Source organism: Artibeus jamaicensis, unplaced genomic scaffold (genome assembly GCF_021234435.1).
Source record: "Artibeus jamaicensis isolate MK-2021 breed Jamaican fruit bat unplaced genomic scaffold, CSHL_Jam_final scaffold_1019, whole genome shotgun sequence".
In the NCBI taxonomy this organism is placed as follows: Eukaryota; Metazoa; Chordata; class Mammalia; order Chiroptera; family Phyllostomidae; genus Artibeus; species Artibeus jamaicensis.
In genome coordinates, this window is record NW_026522025.1 from 3,135,843 (window position 1) to 3,152,096 (window position 16,254).

The 16,254-nt window shown below is 36.1% G+C and overlaps 1 protein-coding gene across 3 annotated transcripts in view; it reads left to right on the plus strand.

Moving 5' to 3' along the window:
* The window catches only part of ZFYVE9 (zinc finger FYVE-type containing 9), a 121,112-nt gene that overhangs the window by 50,745 nt on the left and 54,113 nt on the right, over positions 1-16,254 (plus strand). For 2 of the 3 annotated variants that reach the window (XM_053655457.1, XM_037158320.2), the window contains 2 exons: positions 13,434-13,533; positions 15,915-16,091. In XM_053655457.1, the coding sequence (XP_053511432.1) occupies positions 13,434-13,533; positions 15,915-16,091 (277 nt within the window). The remainder of the gene's footprint in view (positions 1-13,433; positions 13,534-15,914; positions 16,092-16,254) is intronic. The other variant, XM_037158321.2, reaches the window with a different exon arrangement.

The window sequence follows — 16,254 nt, forward strand, 5'->3', positions numbered from 1 at the left end:
ACATATCATCTGTTCACTGTAGTGTGTGTTCACCACCCTAAGTCTTCACCTATACCATTTATCCCCCCTTATTCTCCACCCACCTTCCCTTGCACAATCACCACACTGTTGTCCATGTCCATGAGTTTTTTCCTCTCTTTTTTTCTTTTTTTGTGCAATATTTCCATCCCCAGCCCCACACACTCCCAATGGCAGTCAGCTTGCTCCCTATCTATGAGTCTGTCACTACTTTGCTTATTAGTTCATTAGATTGCACATGTGAGTAAAATCAAATGGTATTTGTCTTTCTCTGACTGGCTCATTTCACTTAGCACAGTGCTCTCCAGGTCCACCCATCCAAAGGGTAAGATTTCTTTCTTTTATATTGCTGAGTAGTATTCCATTATGTAAATGTACCACGGCATTTTTATCCACTCTCTACTGATGGACACTTGGGCTGCTTCCAAATCTTGGTGATTGTAAATAACACTGTATTGAACATAGGGGTGCATATATTCTTTCACATTAGTGTTTTGGGTTTCTTTGAGTAAATTCCCAGAAGTGGACTTGCTGGTCATGAGGAAGTTCTATATTTAATTTTTTGAGGTAACTCCAAACTGCTTTCTATAATGGCTGCATCAATCTGCATTCCCACAAATAGTGCATGAGGGTTTTTTTCCTCCACATCATCACCAACACTTGTTATTTGTTGATTTATTGATGATAGCCATTCTGACAGGTGTGAGGTGATATCTTATTGTGGTTTTAACTTGCATTTCTCTGATGATTAGTGATGTTGAGCATCCTGTCATATGTCTATTGGCCATCTGTATGTCCTCTATGGGGAAGTCTTTATTTAGGTCCTTAGCCCATTTTTAATTGGACTATTTGGTTTTTTGGTGTTGAGTTTTTAAAGTTCTTTGTAAATTTTGGATACTAATTAGCCCCTTATCAGATGGACTAGCAAATATGTTCTCCCATTCAGTGAGTTGTCTTTTCATTTTGTTGATTGTTTCCTTTGCTGTGCATTCAGCTACCCTATGCCTTTTGATTGGAGCATTAGTTTGATGTAGTCCCATTTGTTTATTTTTTTTCTTTTGTTTCCCTAGTCCTAGGAGATATATCAGAAAAAATATTGCTATAAGAAGTGTCTGAGATTTTACTGCCTATGTTTTCTTACAGAATTTTTATGGTTTGAATCTAACATTTAAGTCTTTCATCTGTTTTTGAGTTTATTTTTGCATGTGGTGTGAGAAAGTGGTCTAGTTTCATTTTTTATTTTTATTTATTTATTTAGAGGGGAAGGGAGGGAGAAAAACATCAGTTGCTTCTTGTATGCACTCTGACCAGGAACTGAACCTGCAACCCAGGCATATGCCCTGATGGGGAATCGAGCTGGAGACCTTTCACTTTGCAAGACAACACCCAACCAACAGAGCCACACTCTTCAGGGCTCTCTTTTTTATATGCGTCTGGTTAAAGGTTTATCAATCTTGTTTATCTTCTCAAAGAACTGCTCTTGGTTTCATTGATCTTTTTGTCTTGTTTTATAGATTTAATTTTGTTTATTTCTGCTCTGATCTTTATTTTTTTTCCTTCTTTACTTTGGGCTTTGTTTACTGTTTCTTTTAAGTTCCTTTAAGTGTAAAATTTAACTTTATGTGAGATTTTACTTGCTTCTTAAGGTAGGCCTATAATGCTATGAATATTTCTCTTAGGACTACTTTTGCTGTGTCCCATGGATTTGGGGCTGTCATGTTCTCATTTTCATTTGTTTCACGGTATCTTGATTTTTTTCCTTGATCCCGTTGTTAACCCATTGATTGTTTAGTAACATGTTATTTAACCTTCATGTCTCTGTGTATGTTTTGGTTTTCTTCTTGTGATTAATTTCTAGTTTCATTATGGTCAGAGAAGATACTCGATATGGTTTCATTTGTCTTAAATTTACTAAGATTTGTTTTGTGTCCTAACATGTGGTGTGTCCTTATGCACTTGAAAAACAAAGTATATTCTGCTCCTTTGGGGTGATATGCTCTGAAGATACTAATTAAATCCATCTGACCTATTGTGTCATTTATGGCTGCCATTCCATGTTAATTTCCTGTCTGGAAGATCTATTTATTGTCAGTGGGATATTAAAATCCCCTACTATGACTGTATTACTGTTAATCTCTCCCTTTTTGTCTATCAAGATTTACTTTACATATTTAGGTGCTCTTGTGTTTAGTATGTAAATGTTTACAAGGGTTATATCCTTTCATTGGAATGCTCCTTTCATTATTATGTAGTATCCTTCTTTGTCTCTTACTGTTGCTTTTGTTTTGAAGTCTGTTTTGTCAAAAAGTATTGCTACCCCAGCTTTTTTTCCCTTTCCATTTGCATGGAAAGGATGGATATTTTTCCATCCTTTACTTCCACTCCATGTGTATCTTTCATTCTGAGGGAGGTCTCTTGGAGGCAATATATATGGGTCTTGTTTTCTTATGCATTCAGCTACCCTATGCCTTTTGATTGGAGCATTAAAGCCATTTACATTTAAAGTGATCATTTATAGGTACATATTTATTGCCATTTTATTCTTTAGCTATGTTCCTTCATTGTTGTTTTTTGTCCTTGCCCTCTTCTTCCCCCTCCCCTCCCCTTCTTTTTTGTTGTTCTTGCAGTCCCTTTACCATTTCTTGTAATACTTGTTAGCTGGTAACAAACTCCTTTAGCTGTCTTTTATCTGGGAAGCTCTTTATTTCTCCTTCAATTTTAAGTGATAGGCTTTGCTTGGTAAAGTAGTCTTGGTTGTAGCAAAGTAGTCTTTGCTTTTTATCACTTTGAATATTTTATGCCAGTCTCTCCCAGCCTGAAATGTTTCTTTTGGGAAATCAGCTGACAACCTTATGGGAACTCCCTTGTGGGTGACTGTCTTTTTCGTGTTGTTTTAGAATCTTCCTCTTTTCACTTTTGTCATTTTAATTATAATGTGTTTTGGTATGGGTCTCTTTGAGTCCATCTTGTTTGGGACTCTCTGTACTTTCTGGACTTGTGTGTCTTCTTTATCATTGGCTTAGGGAAGTTTTCAGTCATTGTTTCTTCAAATAGGTTCTCAATACCTTGTTCTCCAGTACTCTTATAGTGTGGATGTTGTTACACTTCACATTGTCCCTGGGACCCTTTAAACTGTCCTCATGTTTTAAAGTTCCTTTTTCTTTTTGCTGCTCTGATTGGGTGGTTTTTTTCTACCTTGCCTTACAAATCACTGATTCAGTCCTGTGCTTCATCCAACCTACTGTTTATTCTTCCCAGTGTATTCCTAATTTCAGATATCATATTCTTCACTTCCAAATGTTTTTTTATGGTTTCTATGCTTTTTTTCCATGCTGTTGAATATCCTTATAACCATTACTTTGAACTCTACATCAGATAAGTTGCTTGCCTCCATTTTATTTAGCTCCTTTTCTAGATATTTCTCCTATTCTTTTGTTGCAGGCCTGTTTCTCTGTCTTCTCATTTTGACAGTCTGTCTGTGTTTCTGTTTATTAAATAGATCTGCTATGACTCTGTCTTTGTGTGGTAACCTTATGTAGTAGGTGTCCTATGAGGTCCAGTGGTATAGTCTCCTTGATCCCCTGAGGTGGGTGCTCAAGGAATGTCCCTCGTGTGGGTTATGTGGGCCCTTCTGTAGTAATTGAGTCTTGATTGTTATTGGCCTGTTTGTGCATGTAATCAATACTCAGGCTGGCTCACTGTGGGGCTCAACCCTGACCGTAGTGTACAAGCTGACGTGAAGGTGTTGTTCTTTCAATTTAAGAAATGTTTGTATTTAGTTTATATTTTATAATTCTTGAGAAATTAAATATTACACATAGAATCCATTCCAGCTTTTGCTGTACTATTTTTGCTATTGTGCTAGACATTCTGGAACTTTTTTAAAAATTTTATTTATTTATCTTTAGAGGGAAAGGGAAGTAGGGAAGGAGAGAAATATCTTTGTATGGTTGCCTCTTATGAGTTCCCTGCTGGGAACTGTCCTGTAACCCAGGCATGTGCCCTGACTGGGAATGGAACCGCGATAGTGTGGTTTGCAGGCCCGCACTCAATCCACTGAGCTATACCAGCCAGGGCACATTCTGGAACTTTTTATACACATGTACACACAATTTTGTCTTTTCTTCCATATATCCTTAATACAAAACAGAGTTGAAGGGTATAAAGTTTTGTGACAAGATCGTAAGAATAATTGATATTGCTTAGCTCTCCCTAAATTATTTGCTAGTAATACATCAACTTACTAGCTTTCTTTTTTTAAAGAAGAGCTATATAAACCAGGAAGGGGATTTTGTGTTTTTATTTTTATTTATTGATTTAAAATTTTAAAATGTTTATTGATTTTAGAGATGAAGATAAGGAGGGAAAGAAGGAGGGAGGGAAGGCCGTGGGAGAGAGAGACAGAGAGAGAACATGCATATGAGAGAGAAACATTGATCAGTTGCCTCCCATGTGCATGCCAACTGAGGATGAAAGCCACAACCTATGCATGTGCCCTGACCAGGAATCAAACCTGCAACCTTTCTGGTGTACAGGACATTGCTCCAGCCAGCTGAGCCACCTGGCCAGGGCTTAAATTTTGATGAAATTCAGTTTACCTGCTTTTCCTTTGGTTGCCTGTGCTTTTTGTGCCATATCCCAGAAATTGCCAAACAAATGTCTTGACGCTCTTTCTCTACATTTAGGCTTTTGATCCAGTTTGAGTTAATTTTGTAGATGGTGTAAGGTAAAGGTTCATTTTTATTCTTTTGAATGTGTATATCTAGTTTTCCTAGCACTGTTCATTGAAAAGAATGTTTTTTCCCCATTGAATTGTCTTGGCACCCATGTCGAAAGTCATTTAACTACATATATGTGAGAGTTTATTTCTGGGCTCTCTGTTTTATTCCATTGTTCTTTATGTCTGTGTTTATGCTAATATTATACTGTTTTGATTAGTATAGCTTTGTCATAAATTTTGAAACCAGAAATGAGAATCTTCCAATTTTTTTCTTTGTCTAAGTGAAGGAAGCCAATTTGAAAAGGCTACATATTGTATGATATTCTGAAAGTGCAAAACTATGAAGACAGAAAAAGATTGGAGATTACAAGGGGTAGTGGAGAGGAAGGGGTTAATACATAAAGCACAGATTTTTAGTGCAGTGAAACTGCTCTGTACGGTACTGTAATGGTGCATGCATATCATTACACATTGGTTAAAACCCATGGAATTACACCACCAAGAGTGAACCCAAATGTCAGCCTAGGGGCTATGGGTGATAATAATGTGTCAACCTAGGTTCATTGGTTCTAACAAATGTACCACTCTGGTGACAGGTGTTGATAATGGTGGGAGCTAGGCATATGCAGGGCAGGTATATATGGAAAAATCTCTGTATCTTCTGCTTAATTTTGCTGTGAACCCAAACTGCTTTAAAAATTAAATCTATTAAAATATACAGGGTGGGGCAAAAGTAGGTTTATAGTTGTTCATATGGAAATAATACAATAATTAATAAATAATGATATAAGAATATATCATTACTGTTCCACATACTTACACATGTAAATCTACTTTGCCAGCCCCTGTATGTGACTATTAAATGTTAACTCTGCTTGGATATTTGTTATTGAGAAATTGTTAATTTTTTAGGGTGTGATAATGATATCATTATGTTAAATTAAGCCTTATGTTTCAGATATATACTGAAATATTTAAAGATGAAATGATATCTGAGGTTTATTTCAAAATGATTAGAGGGGTTGCAGTGGGTGAGGATTGGCTTTGGTGATTGTTTCACCTAGGTAACGGGCACTTTGGGGTTTGTTATTCTGTTATGTCCACTTTTATATAACTGAAGATTTCTAATAAGTTTAAAAAATGAAGAATTGCCAGAATATGATTAAAATAAGGATATGCTTTATAATTGTTTGCTTTTTACAAATCAGCACTTTTTAACACATGTAGAAATTACAACACAATGTGTTATCTACAACGTAATGACAATGCATAAAAATTAATTCATAGTATATTAAAGGAAGTTATCCTAATAACTTCAAGTTTAAGGGTTTTATGTTGAATGTTGTTTACTTACAATTCTGGTGTTGTATCTTTCTATTTACGAGGGGGGACCGACAGAAACCTAGAATTTATTTATTAAAAAATTGTATATTATTCTTACATGTTTAAACTTCACTCACCTTCAAAGTACCCTCCATTTGATGCAATGCACCTATTGAGATGTTTTTTCCACTGCTCAAAACAGTTTTTTAACTCATCAATTTTGATGCCTTTTGGTGCTTCTGCAGTTTTTTGTTTTTCCTCTTCCACATCAGCAAAACGTTTCCCTTTGAGGACTTTTTTCATCAAGGAAACAAACAAAAAAGTTGCTCAGGGTGAGATCAGATTAATAGGGAGGGTGGAATACAGGGGTCATGCGGTTTTGAGTCAAAAACTGCTGAACACTCAGTGCAGTGTGGGCAGGTGTGCTGGAGAATCACCCATCATGAAATGGGCAAACACTTTGAAAGAGTCTTCAAAAAAATTCACTGAAACCAAAAGCAGCCTCTCACAACAGTGCTGGCTGGTACACTGATACAGGTGGGTTCCTAGAGCACTCACCTAGCGGGGGGAGCCTGTACTACAAAGGACTTGCCCTCCAGAAGATAATTCTGGTTTTGGGGGGATCCCCCCTGATATATTGTCTCACTTGGAAGTAAAGTTGAAAGGTTAAATTAGAGACCCTTTGTTAGCCCTTCCTGTGATATACTCTTAAAGTGCCTATGAGAATTATTATTGTTTTCACTTAATAACAGTAAAGTTGGAACAGGTGTTTGGACAGAGGAAGGGTGGAGTTTGAACTGCTTCAGTTTTTACTATGTTGATTTTGGTATTTGCTATTTAAGCAATGGTAAGATTCGCTTTTTCATTGAAGAATTTTAACAAGTTGTTACTGTCATTGGTCTTTGTATATAGCTGGATATTGGTCAGTCACAAGCACTTTCATATTCTTGCAAGGTAGTTATTTTTGTCATAATTACAGGGCTTTTAAAAAACTTCGTACAGCATTTTTTCTACTTTCTAATATGAAAAGAAATAAGTGAGCCTTCGATTATTTAAATTTTCAAGAATTGCAAAGGAGTATTGTTCGCATGGTACTGGGGCATGAACAGGCACAAACAGTACTGGAGTATGAAGCTTGTTTATACATTTAGCAGTAGGAGTTGTTATGTGGAAAGCCATGACTCAGAAACTGTAAAAAGAAAGGAAACTATAATCAAGGGTTTCATACATACATTTGTATTATATGCTATACTCTATATGTGTTATGTTGTTTAATCTCCATAAAAGCCTTATGAGCAGAATAATTAACATTTCAGCTTTACGTATGAGGAAAAACCAAGGTTCAGAGAGTTTAAATTATTCACATAAAGTCATTTGGCTAGTGAATTATAGAGTTAAGATTGGAATCTAGAAGTAACACATTTTAAAAAATTACATGTAAACACAGAAATTGAACATTTTAACTAACAATTGGAATATTGTATAGCATATGTATATATTACAAACCATGATAATTTGTCTCTTTATAGGTAAGCAGATCATACAGATCCTGTCATTTAAGGTCATTCATAACCATTTGGCCTTTAAAACTTGAGGTCACTATTACTTATAAGCTGCTTAAAATGTGTTTGTCATTGTTCAAGTTGTGAATTTGAGCATGTATGATGTAGCCCAGCCCAGATAAGTGCGTGCTGATGTTTGCTTCTCCATTTGTGTATTCATTTGTGCAATGATTTGACTGATCAAGGAGCAATAAACAATTTTGTCGAGTGCCTATTTTATTTCAGTGTGATATCAGTATCAAAATACTTTAGTGCATTGTTCCACAGAGTTTATATTCTAGCTTGGGAAAATGGAGAATAAGTAGAATAGATTGCAGTAGATTGTGTTAGTTGTAATAATAAAAGTACAGGGTATGATATTTCAGCAGTGTAATAAGTTTTTGTATACAAATATGTAATTCTCTTTTTCTCTTGACTAACTTTACTTATTTGTTTTAAAGACTTTAATTATTTTTAGAGAGTGGTCAAGGGAGGGAGAAAGAGAGTAAGAGAAACTTCAGTGTAAGAGAGAAACATGCATAGGTTGCCTCCCATATGCGCCCTGACTGGGACCAAACCTGCAACCCAGGCAAGTAACCTGACCAGAATCAAACTGGCAACCTTTTGCTTTGTGGGGTGACACCCAGCCAAATGAGCCACAATGGTTAGGGCTAGACTGGCTTCACTTCTTGACTCTGTCTGTGCTTCTAGCTCAGAAAACTGGGGAAAGTTAGATTTGGAAAGTGGTGGGATATTTTTTTTATTGTCATAGTCACTGGGGTTATTACTGGCATTTAACAATTTTTATTTTTAATTAGCTAATTATTTTTTATCCTCATGTGAGGACCTGCTCATTGATTCTAGAGAGAGGGGAAGGTAAGGAGAGAGGGAGAGAAACATCAATTGGTTGCCTTTTACACATGCCCTAACCAGGGACTGAACTTGTAACTCAGACATGTGCCCTGACTGGGAATTCAACTGCAGCCTTTTAGTTTATAGGATGACACCCCAAACAACTGAGCCACGTCAGCCAGGGCGCTACTCGCATTTTGTAATCTGGGACCAGGGCTATTAAATATTCTATGAGAAACAAGAGTGTGCTGCCCAGTGAAGAACTGGCCCACCCCCAAAATGCCAAGAGTACCCTTTTTTGAGAAACACTGACTGACCTGGTTCATGGCAGGCAAATTCATTATTACCTAGTAATTTTAAATTCAGGATTATTAACCCTTGCTCAGTTACTTCAAATCTCTTCTGCTTATTTTTTCCATTAGATTTAGGTACTAATTCGACTGACCTGCGTATTTTACTACATCATAGTCTTTATCTTTTTGAGAACGAGGGTCAGTGTTTCCAGGTCTCCCTTCTGTTTCGTATTGTGGAACACTACCTCTGTCAGTCATAGGCATAGTCCAGTGTTGTTTTTGTGGTGTATGGGACATTCAGTGTCCAGGTATTTCTCTGGCATGGGTGATTCTGCAGAAATGCTTCCACTGCCTGTGCCCTATTTTCTCTCTATTCTAGGTAGTCTCTTGGCAAGTCATCTGCTTCTCTAACTAACTTCTGTGTGTTTCTTTAATCCTATTGGAAACGTAAAGGATCTTCTCCACATTGTTGGTATTGAGATATCAGATCCCAATTGATGTTGGGATATTGGGATATCATGGGATGTTGAGAAGGATGGGTGTTCTTGGGTTTTTCTATTTAACTGTATTATGCTGGTTCCTTGGTTTTTTAAAGCTATCTTTCTTTGCTTCTTTAAATTTTTTATTTTACTTGTAGTTATTTTCCTAAAGCACCGGCCCTCTACTTGTGAAAGTTCCCTACCGTATTAGTTTTCTAGGGCTGCCATACAGGATACCAATAACTGAGTGTCTGAACAACAGAAAGTTATTGTTACAATTCTGGAGGAAAGAAGTCAGATTGAGGCGATGACAAGGTTGGTTCCTTCTGAGGACTGTGAACAAAGGATCTGCTCCGTGTCTCTCTCCATGGCTTGTATACGGCTGTCTTTATGTTCATGTGGTATCCTCTCTGTATATGTACTGTGTCCACATTTTTCCTGTTACAAGGTCACCAGTCATACTGGATTAGGAGCCCACCCTAAGGACCTCATTTTAACTGGATTACCTCTGTAAATACCCTGTCTTCAAATGAGGTCTCATTCTGAAGAATTGGGGCTTAAGACTTCAACATATGTACTTAGGGCAGAAAATGCAACTGCTACATTAACTAATATTATTTTTCTTCTATTTTTTTAAATAAGGAAAAAGTTCTACTGAAAGTGAAAATATAATACGTAAAATATCGAACATGTAAAATATAAAGAGAGAAAGAAAAAGTCCCTATTTCTATCCATCTCTCATCCTCCAAGTTACCCGTTTCCCTCTGCTTCTCCGCGTCAGTACAGACAACTGTCTCATTCTCTTTACAGACTGAAGCATTCCATTTTATGGGCAGTACTGCAGTCTAATTCATCGTTCCTGTACTGATGAACATCTGGGTTGTTTATAACTTTTGGTTATTATAGGCTGTACAGAGATAATTTATGTATACATCTCTTTGTACATGTGGATATTTTTTGTAGGACACATCTTTAAAATTTCGTGTACTGGGTCAAACGGAATGAACACTTAAAATTTTTGAAGGTACAGTTAACCTACCAATTTATACTACCACCAGCAGGATATGAGAGAAGGCTTCTCTTTTCTCTGTATTCTCACCACTGTTGGATAATATCAGGTGTTTTTTTTTTAAATTTTTGGTTGTACCATAGGAAAAAAATCTCATTCTTTTAATTTTTATTGTCATAAGTGACAGTTATTATTTTTTATTTATTGACCATTTTATACATATTGACCATTTATATTGAACATTTTACCTGTATGAGCTCCTTGCCTCTTTTTCTTGAGAGTATTTGTATTTTTCATATTCATTTATTGAAGGTCTTTATATTTAATGGTTCTTAGTTCTTTGTCCGTTATATGTAGCACAAATATTTTATCCAGTCTATTACTTTATTCTTTTTGATGCTATAAGTGAAATTGTTTTTGTCATTTCCTTTTCAGATTTTTTAATATTAGTATATAGAAATGTAACTGATTTTTGTGCTTTAACTTTGTATCCCGCAATTTTGGTGAATTCATTAGTTCTAACAGTTTTTTCCTTTTTGGTGGAATCTTCAGGGTTTTCTACATAGAAAGTCATATCATCTGCTAACAGATCATTTTACTTCTTGCGCATCTGGATGTCTTTAATTTCTTTTTGTTGCCTAATTACTTTGGCTAGAACTTCCAGTGCTATGTTGAATGGAAGAGGTGAGAGCTGGTTTACCTGCTTTGTTCCTGATCTTACAGGAAAAACCTTTCAGTATTTACTCATTGAATATGATGTTTGCTATGGCTGTTTCATATGTGGACTTTATTATGTTGTGGTATTTTCATTCCATTTCTGGTTTTTTGAGTGTTTTTTGTTATAAAAGGGTATTGCATTTTTTCAAATGCTTTTTCTGTATTAGTTGAGATGATCATGTGGGTTTTTCCCCCTTCATCTGTTAATGTATGTTACATCGATTGATTTTTATATGTTGAATTATCTCCAATTCATTCTTGCTCCTCTCCATTTGTTCCCTACATGGTAGCAATGCATATATAGTCAAATCTTTTCTTAAAACGTTTAAGTGATTTCCCATTGCTGTGATGAAAAGACCCAAATCACTAATATAGTCTGTAGAACCTTGGCTTGATTGGCCTTCCCTTACCCCATGCAACCCTAACTGTCAGGCCTCTGGCCATATTAACTTTTTTTTTTTTTAAATTCCTGGATGAAGCCATGCTTCTTCCCCTAAGGGGACCTGTGCACATGCCATTTTCTATGCTTATTATTATTTCACCTCTGAGCACCATTTTATGCATAGAAAAGTTTGACCCATACTTCAGATTTTTAAAATTTATTTATTTTTAGATAGAGGGGAAGGGAAGGAGAAAGAGTGGGAGAGAAACATCAATGTGTGGTTGCCTCTCATGTGTCCCCTACTGGGGACCTGGCCTACAATCCAGGCATGTGCCCTGACTGGGAATTGAACCAGTGATCCTTTGCTTCACAGGCCTGTGCTCAATCCACTGAAGTACACCAGCCAGGGCCATACTTCAGATTTTAACTATCATTTCCTAAATAAAACCTTCCCTGACCTTGTCAATCTATGTGAAGCCTAGATTACATGATCCTTTTTACCATACACTTTTCTGAAGTGATTTTACATTTACTTGTGTGATTGTTTGATTTTAGAGTATAACCCCCATAGACCGTTAATTCCATGAAGGCAAGGACTATGTCTGTTTGCCACACTCAGTGGGGTAGCACATAGTCAGGGCTCAAATATTTATGGAACAAATGAGTAAATTATGGCCTTTTGGTTTTACCTTTTGATTAGAAAGGTTATTGAAAGATTTCAGGAAGACTAACATCATTAAATTTACTTTTTAGAAAGTTCTGTCATTTCATATTGTATGAAAGATTAATTGGAAAAAATTTGAAGACTAGAAAGACAGATGATTGATTAATTATGATGATCTTCTAGGCTTTGGGTAATAAAGTCCTAAGAAAAAGGCAGCAGCATTAGTGATAGAGAGAAAGCAGTGGGATTTGGGGAGAACTATTTAAGAGGGAAAACCAACAGTACCTGTTGACTGACTGGATGTGGTTATGGTGTGGGAGGAGGAATAGTCAAGTATCAAATTAAAATGAAATATGTGAATTAGGATGAGGCAGCATTACATAGTAGGTAAGAACAGAGCCTGAAGAAACTTACGTAACTTGCTGTACTGCTGAGCACTTTTACTTAATATTTGTTTATTTAACTTTATTAATTATAAATAAGTGTCTCATAGAATTTTTGAGGTTACATGAGCTAATAGAGGTAAAATGCCTAGTATTTTTACAGTTTGTTTTATACTTGATCAAGTCATTTAACTCAGTTTCTTCTGAGAGGTGAAATGATAATATATCCCATGTTTACTTTGAAAATGTAAAGCCTCTGAAAACTGTAGATTGGTAATCATAATAGCTAGATATATTAATAATGCCCAATAGAGAAAATGATCTCTCACATTGTTGTTAATGACTTCATTTCTTGGTTCATCTTTGTAAGTTATGGGATACATCTTGGCCATAAGAACAGGATTAGTATAGAGATTATCCTATTGAGATCAGTTTTCTGCTTGTATGAAGCTCTCTGTGACAAGTTACTGATGAGTTCTCAGGAAAATAATTCTTAAGAGGGAGCTAAGGAGATTCTTGTTGCCTGGTATGGAAGGGAGAAAGAAGTAAAATTATCAAGAGCCAGCCCTGGAAGGTGGAAATAAGGTGCTAGTGAAAAAAGCTGGTATGATTATTATTCCACACATAAGGCTAGTAAAAAACAGAAGTTAAAGCCTGAAATTCCCAATCTTTGTTTATTTCACCCTGCTGTATTACCCTTCCAAACAGAAATAGCAGATATAACTGTCCATAAATGCCTATGTTATTTGATGCTGTATACAGGAATTTTACCTAGGGGCAGCTCAGATTCCCGCCCCACCCCCTTTGTATTTGCTGATCTTGGCCAAGATTTTTATTTTCAACCAAGACTTTCACTTTCCTTATTGCTGGCAGTCATATAATCTCACACTCTTGCTTTGAATTGGTCTTATGCCCAGTTTCTTCAATTGCATTTTCCTTTGAAGTTTTTAGTATTGGAAATGAGGTTTCCTATCAACCAGTGTTGTTCAGTACTGGTTTACTCCCTTTATACTGTGATCCTAAGTAAATTTAGTATGTTCTTTTTCATGCAGGTTTTCTGTGCTTCCTGCTGTAGCCTGAAATGTAAACTGTTGTACATGGATAGAAAGGAAGCTAGAGTATGTGTGATCTGCCACTCAGTGCTAATGAATGGTAAGTATTATTAAAACAGGTCGAATTCACAGTTATGGAGAACAAGAGAATTTCCTATCTTTCTCTACAAGTTGTTTACCTTCTGAAATGTAACTTTAACTGAAAATATTGAGCTAAACTTCCATGTTTTGAAAATATTTTAGCATTTCAGAATTCCTGTGCCTAAAGTACTGAATGAATGCTAAGTTCAGGTAAGTTTGCAGAAAGAATGGAAGTTCTCGTGGAAATGTGATACCATGTGGTTGTTAATGTTCCTGTGAAATGATCAGAGTGGAATCGGGGGATAGGGCTGTTGACCACTTAGAGGATGAAGGATTAAAATCGGGCTGAGGTTTTCCTTTCCAGAGAATCTATCTCTTTCTAGGAAATATCTTAATAACTTAGAATATATTCTTATGAACATCTGGTTTCATTTACCTTGTTAAAAATAAATATTGTATCATCCAGGATCAAATAGAAAATCACATTTCTGTGTCAGTTATCTCCTTAATACTAGTTAAAATTATCATAAGGATAATGGTTTTGAATTTAGTTATATGGGAAAAGAATATGGCCTGGTAAGGTAAATATAGCTTATCCAGTGTTCCTCTTTTACAGGATTGGAAGTGAATTCAAGGACATTTTAGTTAAGTTAAACAAGCAAAGACCACCCAGAGAATTCTTGTAAAGCGATATAATATAATTGATCAGGCTGTAGTAGTTTTCTCTTTGAGTGATTCTTTGTATAGTTGCCAGAACAACTACTAATAGACATAAAATGTTGAACTTGGATACCACTGCTGCTTGTGCCAGGGTAGTTACTGTGCGTCCTAGAAGCCGAAACTTATCTGCTCCAGGCCCTTGCTGCTCTGTCTGTCTATGTTGCTTATAGTGATGTTTTCCTGTTGCTGGCTTATTAACCTATTGCATGTCAGTTAATCTGATCTGTTCTAATCTCCTATCAGCCACCCAATTTCCTCCCATTTCTGAAGTCTTATAATTTTGATCAAATATTAATTCATTCTCTTTACTCCTGGAGGTTATTTTTTAGATGGAGGTTATTTCACTCTGTTGCTCAATTGGTGATTTTTATTCCTGCTTTCATTTTCAGACATATATCCACAGATAAAAGCATGCTGCTTAATTACGGTACCCAATACCTCTTTTATTTGATGAGGTCTTTCAACTTGATAGCTTTCTTTTTTAAACTTGGCAAAGCTAAAGATGAAGGAAATGGCAGAGAATTCATATGACTACTTACATTTTATTAAGCAAGGATGCCCTTAATGGGATCCTACAGTAATCTACTTTTCTTGGTTTTTCCAGTGTCTTTCCTTTCGCATGGCTTAGCCTGGTCTTTTACCGAATATTTAATTTGATGCTTTTCAGTGTCTCCTATCCCCTTTTCCTTTTCTCATCCCCTCTTTCTGCCAATGCTTTCAAAGGAACTATTGTTTTTAGCCTTGTCCTGCAGTTTGGAGGCAATAAATATTCAGAATCTTACAGATCATTCTTTGATGCTGAATGAGATTTTAAAAAAGATGTTCAAAAAATCAGGTGGTTTCTATTCCTGGGTATGTGATATTACCTGAACCTGGATATAAAAGTTGATATCTTTCATTTCTGTAGCATCTTTCATCCTATTTACTTTAAAGATGGCAATTGATATGTCAGTATTTAGTTAAACTATAGAGTATACAGTATTTTAACACATTTATGAGCATTTATATTGGTTGATGACACTTAAATAATAATGACATATTTTCATGCTCAAATGGATCTTGTGCTTTTGAGGCACACCAGAGATGTGAAGTGGTTGTTTTTGCTGGATGCTTGCACACAGGGTGATGATTTCATGAAGGCAGAATTCACAAAAATGTTGAGATACAGTCTCTTGAACTTTAGGCTTCAGAATTTTTCAAATGAGATTTGATCTCAACTAAGAGGAGAACCTAAAAGTCTAGAAATGACAAAAATACACAATGGAGTCATGCTATTTTAGTCCCTGATTTTGATTTTTAATAGAACTTTATAAAATGTATTGAGTATTAAACCTACATACCCCAACCCCAAATGTCTAAATGCTATTCCAGTTCCAAACTCTTAATAAGGGAATGTATGGTCTCTTTTTAAAAAGCCAGGGGCCTAGTCATTAACCTCAGACTGACCTATCAGTCTACATGAGAAGTATCGTGTAATTCTTATTTGTTGCTTCCAAATATTTTACTTAATGGTCTCTTATTGAATAAAATTATTTATCTCCTTGATACCTTCCCTAGATAGAAGAGAGACATACTGTGATGTTAATGAGGATGAGCTACATTGTTTATCCATTATTGTGGAGGTCTTGGTGTCCATATTTTGCAATCCATTCACATTGATTGTGTCTGTATTTGCTTTAGCTCAAGCCTGGGAGAACATGATGAGTGCCTCAAGCCAGAGCCCTAACCCTAACAATCCTGCTGAATACTGTTCTACTATCCCTCCCTTGCAGCAGGCTCAGGCCTCAGGAGCCCTGAGCTCTCCACCTCCCACTGTGATGGTACCTGTGGGAGTTTTAAAGCACCCTGGAGCAGAAGGTAGGGAATCATGTGCTATTCTCTCTCTTTTTCCTCACCAAGTTCCTCTGAAAAGGTGCTGATGTGATTTTACAGCACAAGTCTTTAAAACACTGCAGATAAGTCCCTTTGGATGGTTATTAAAGTGGAAGAACAAGGTGAGAAATGTGTTGAGACTATTTTT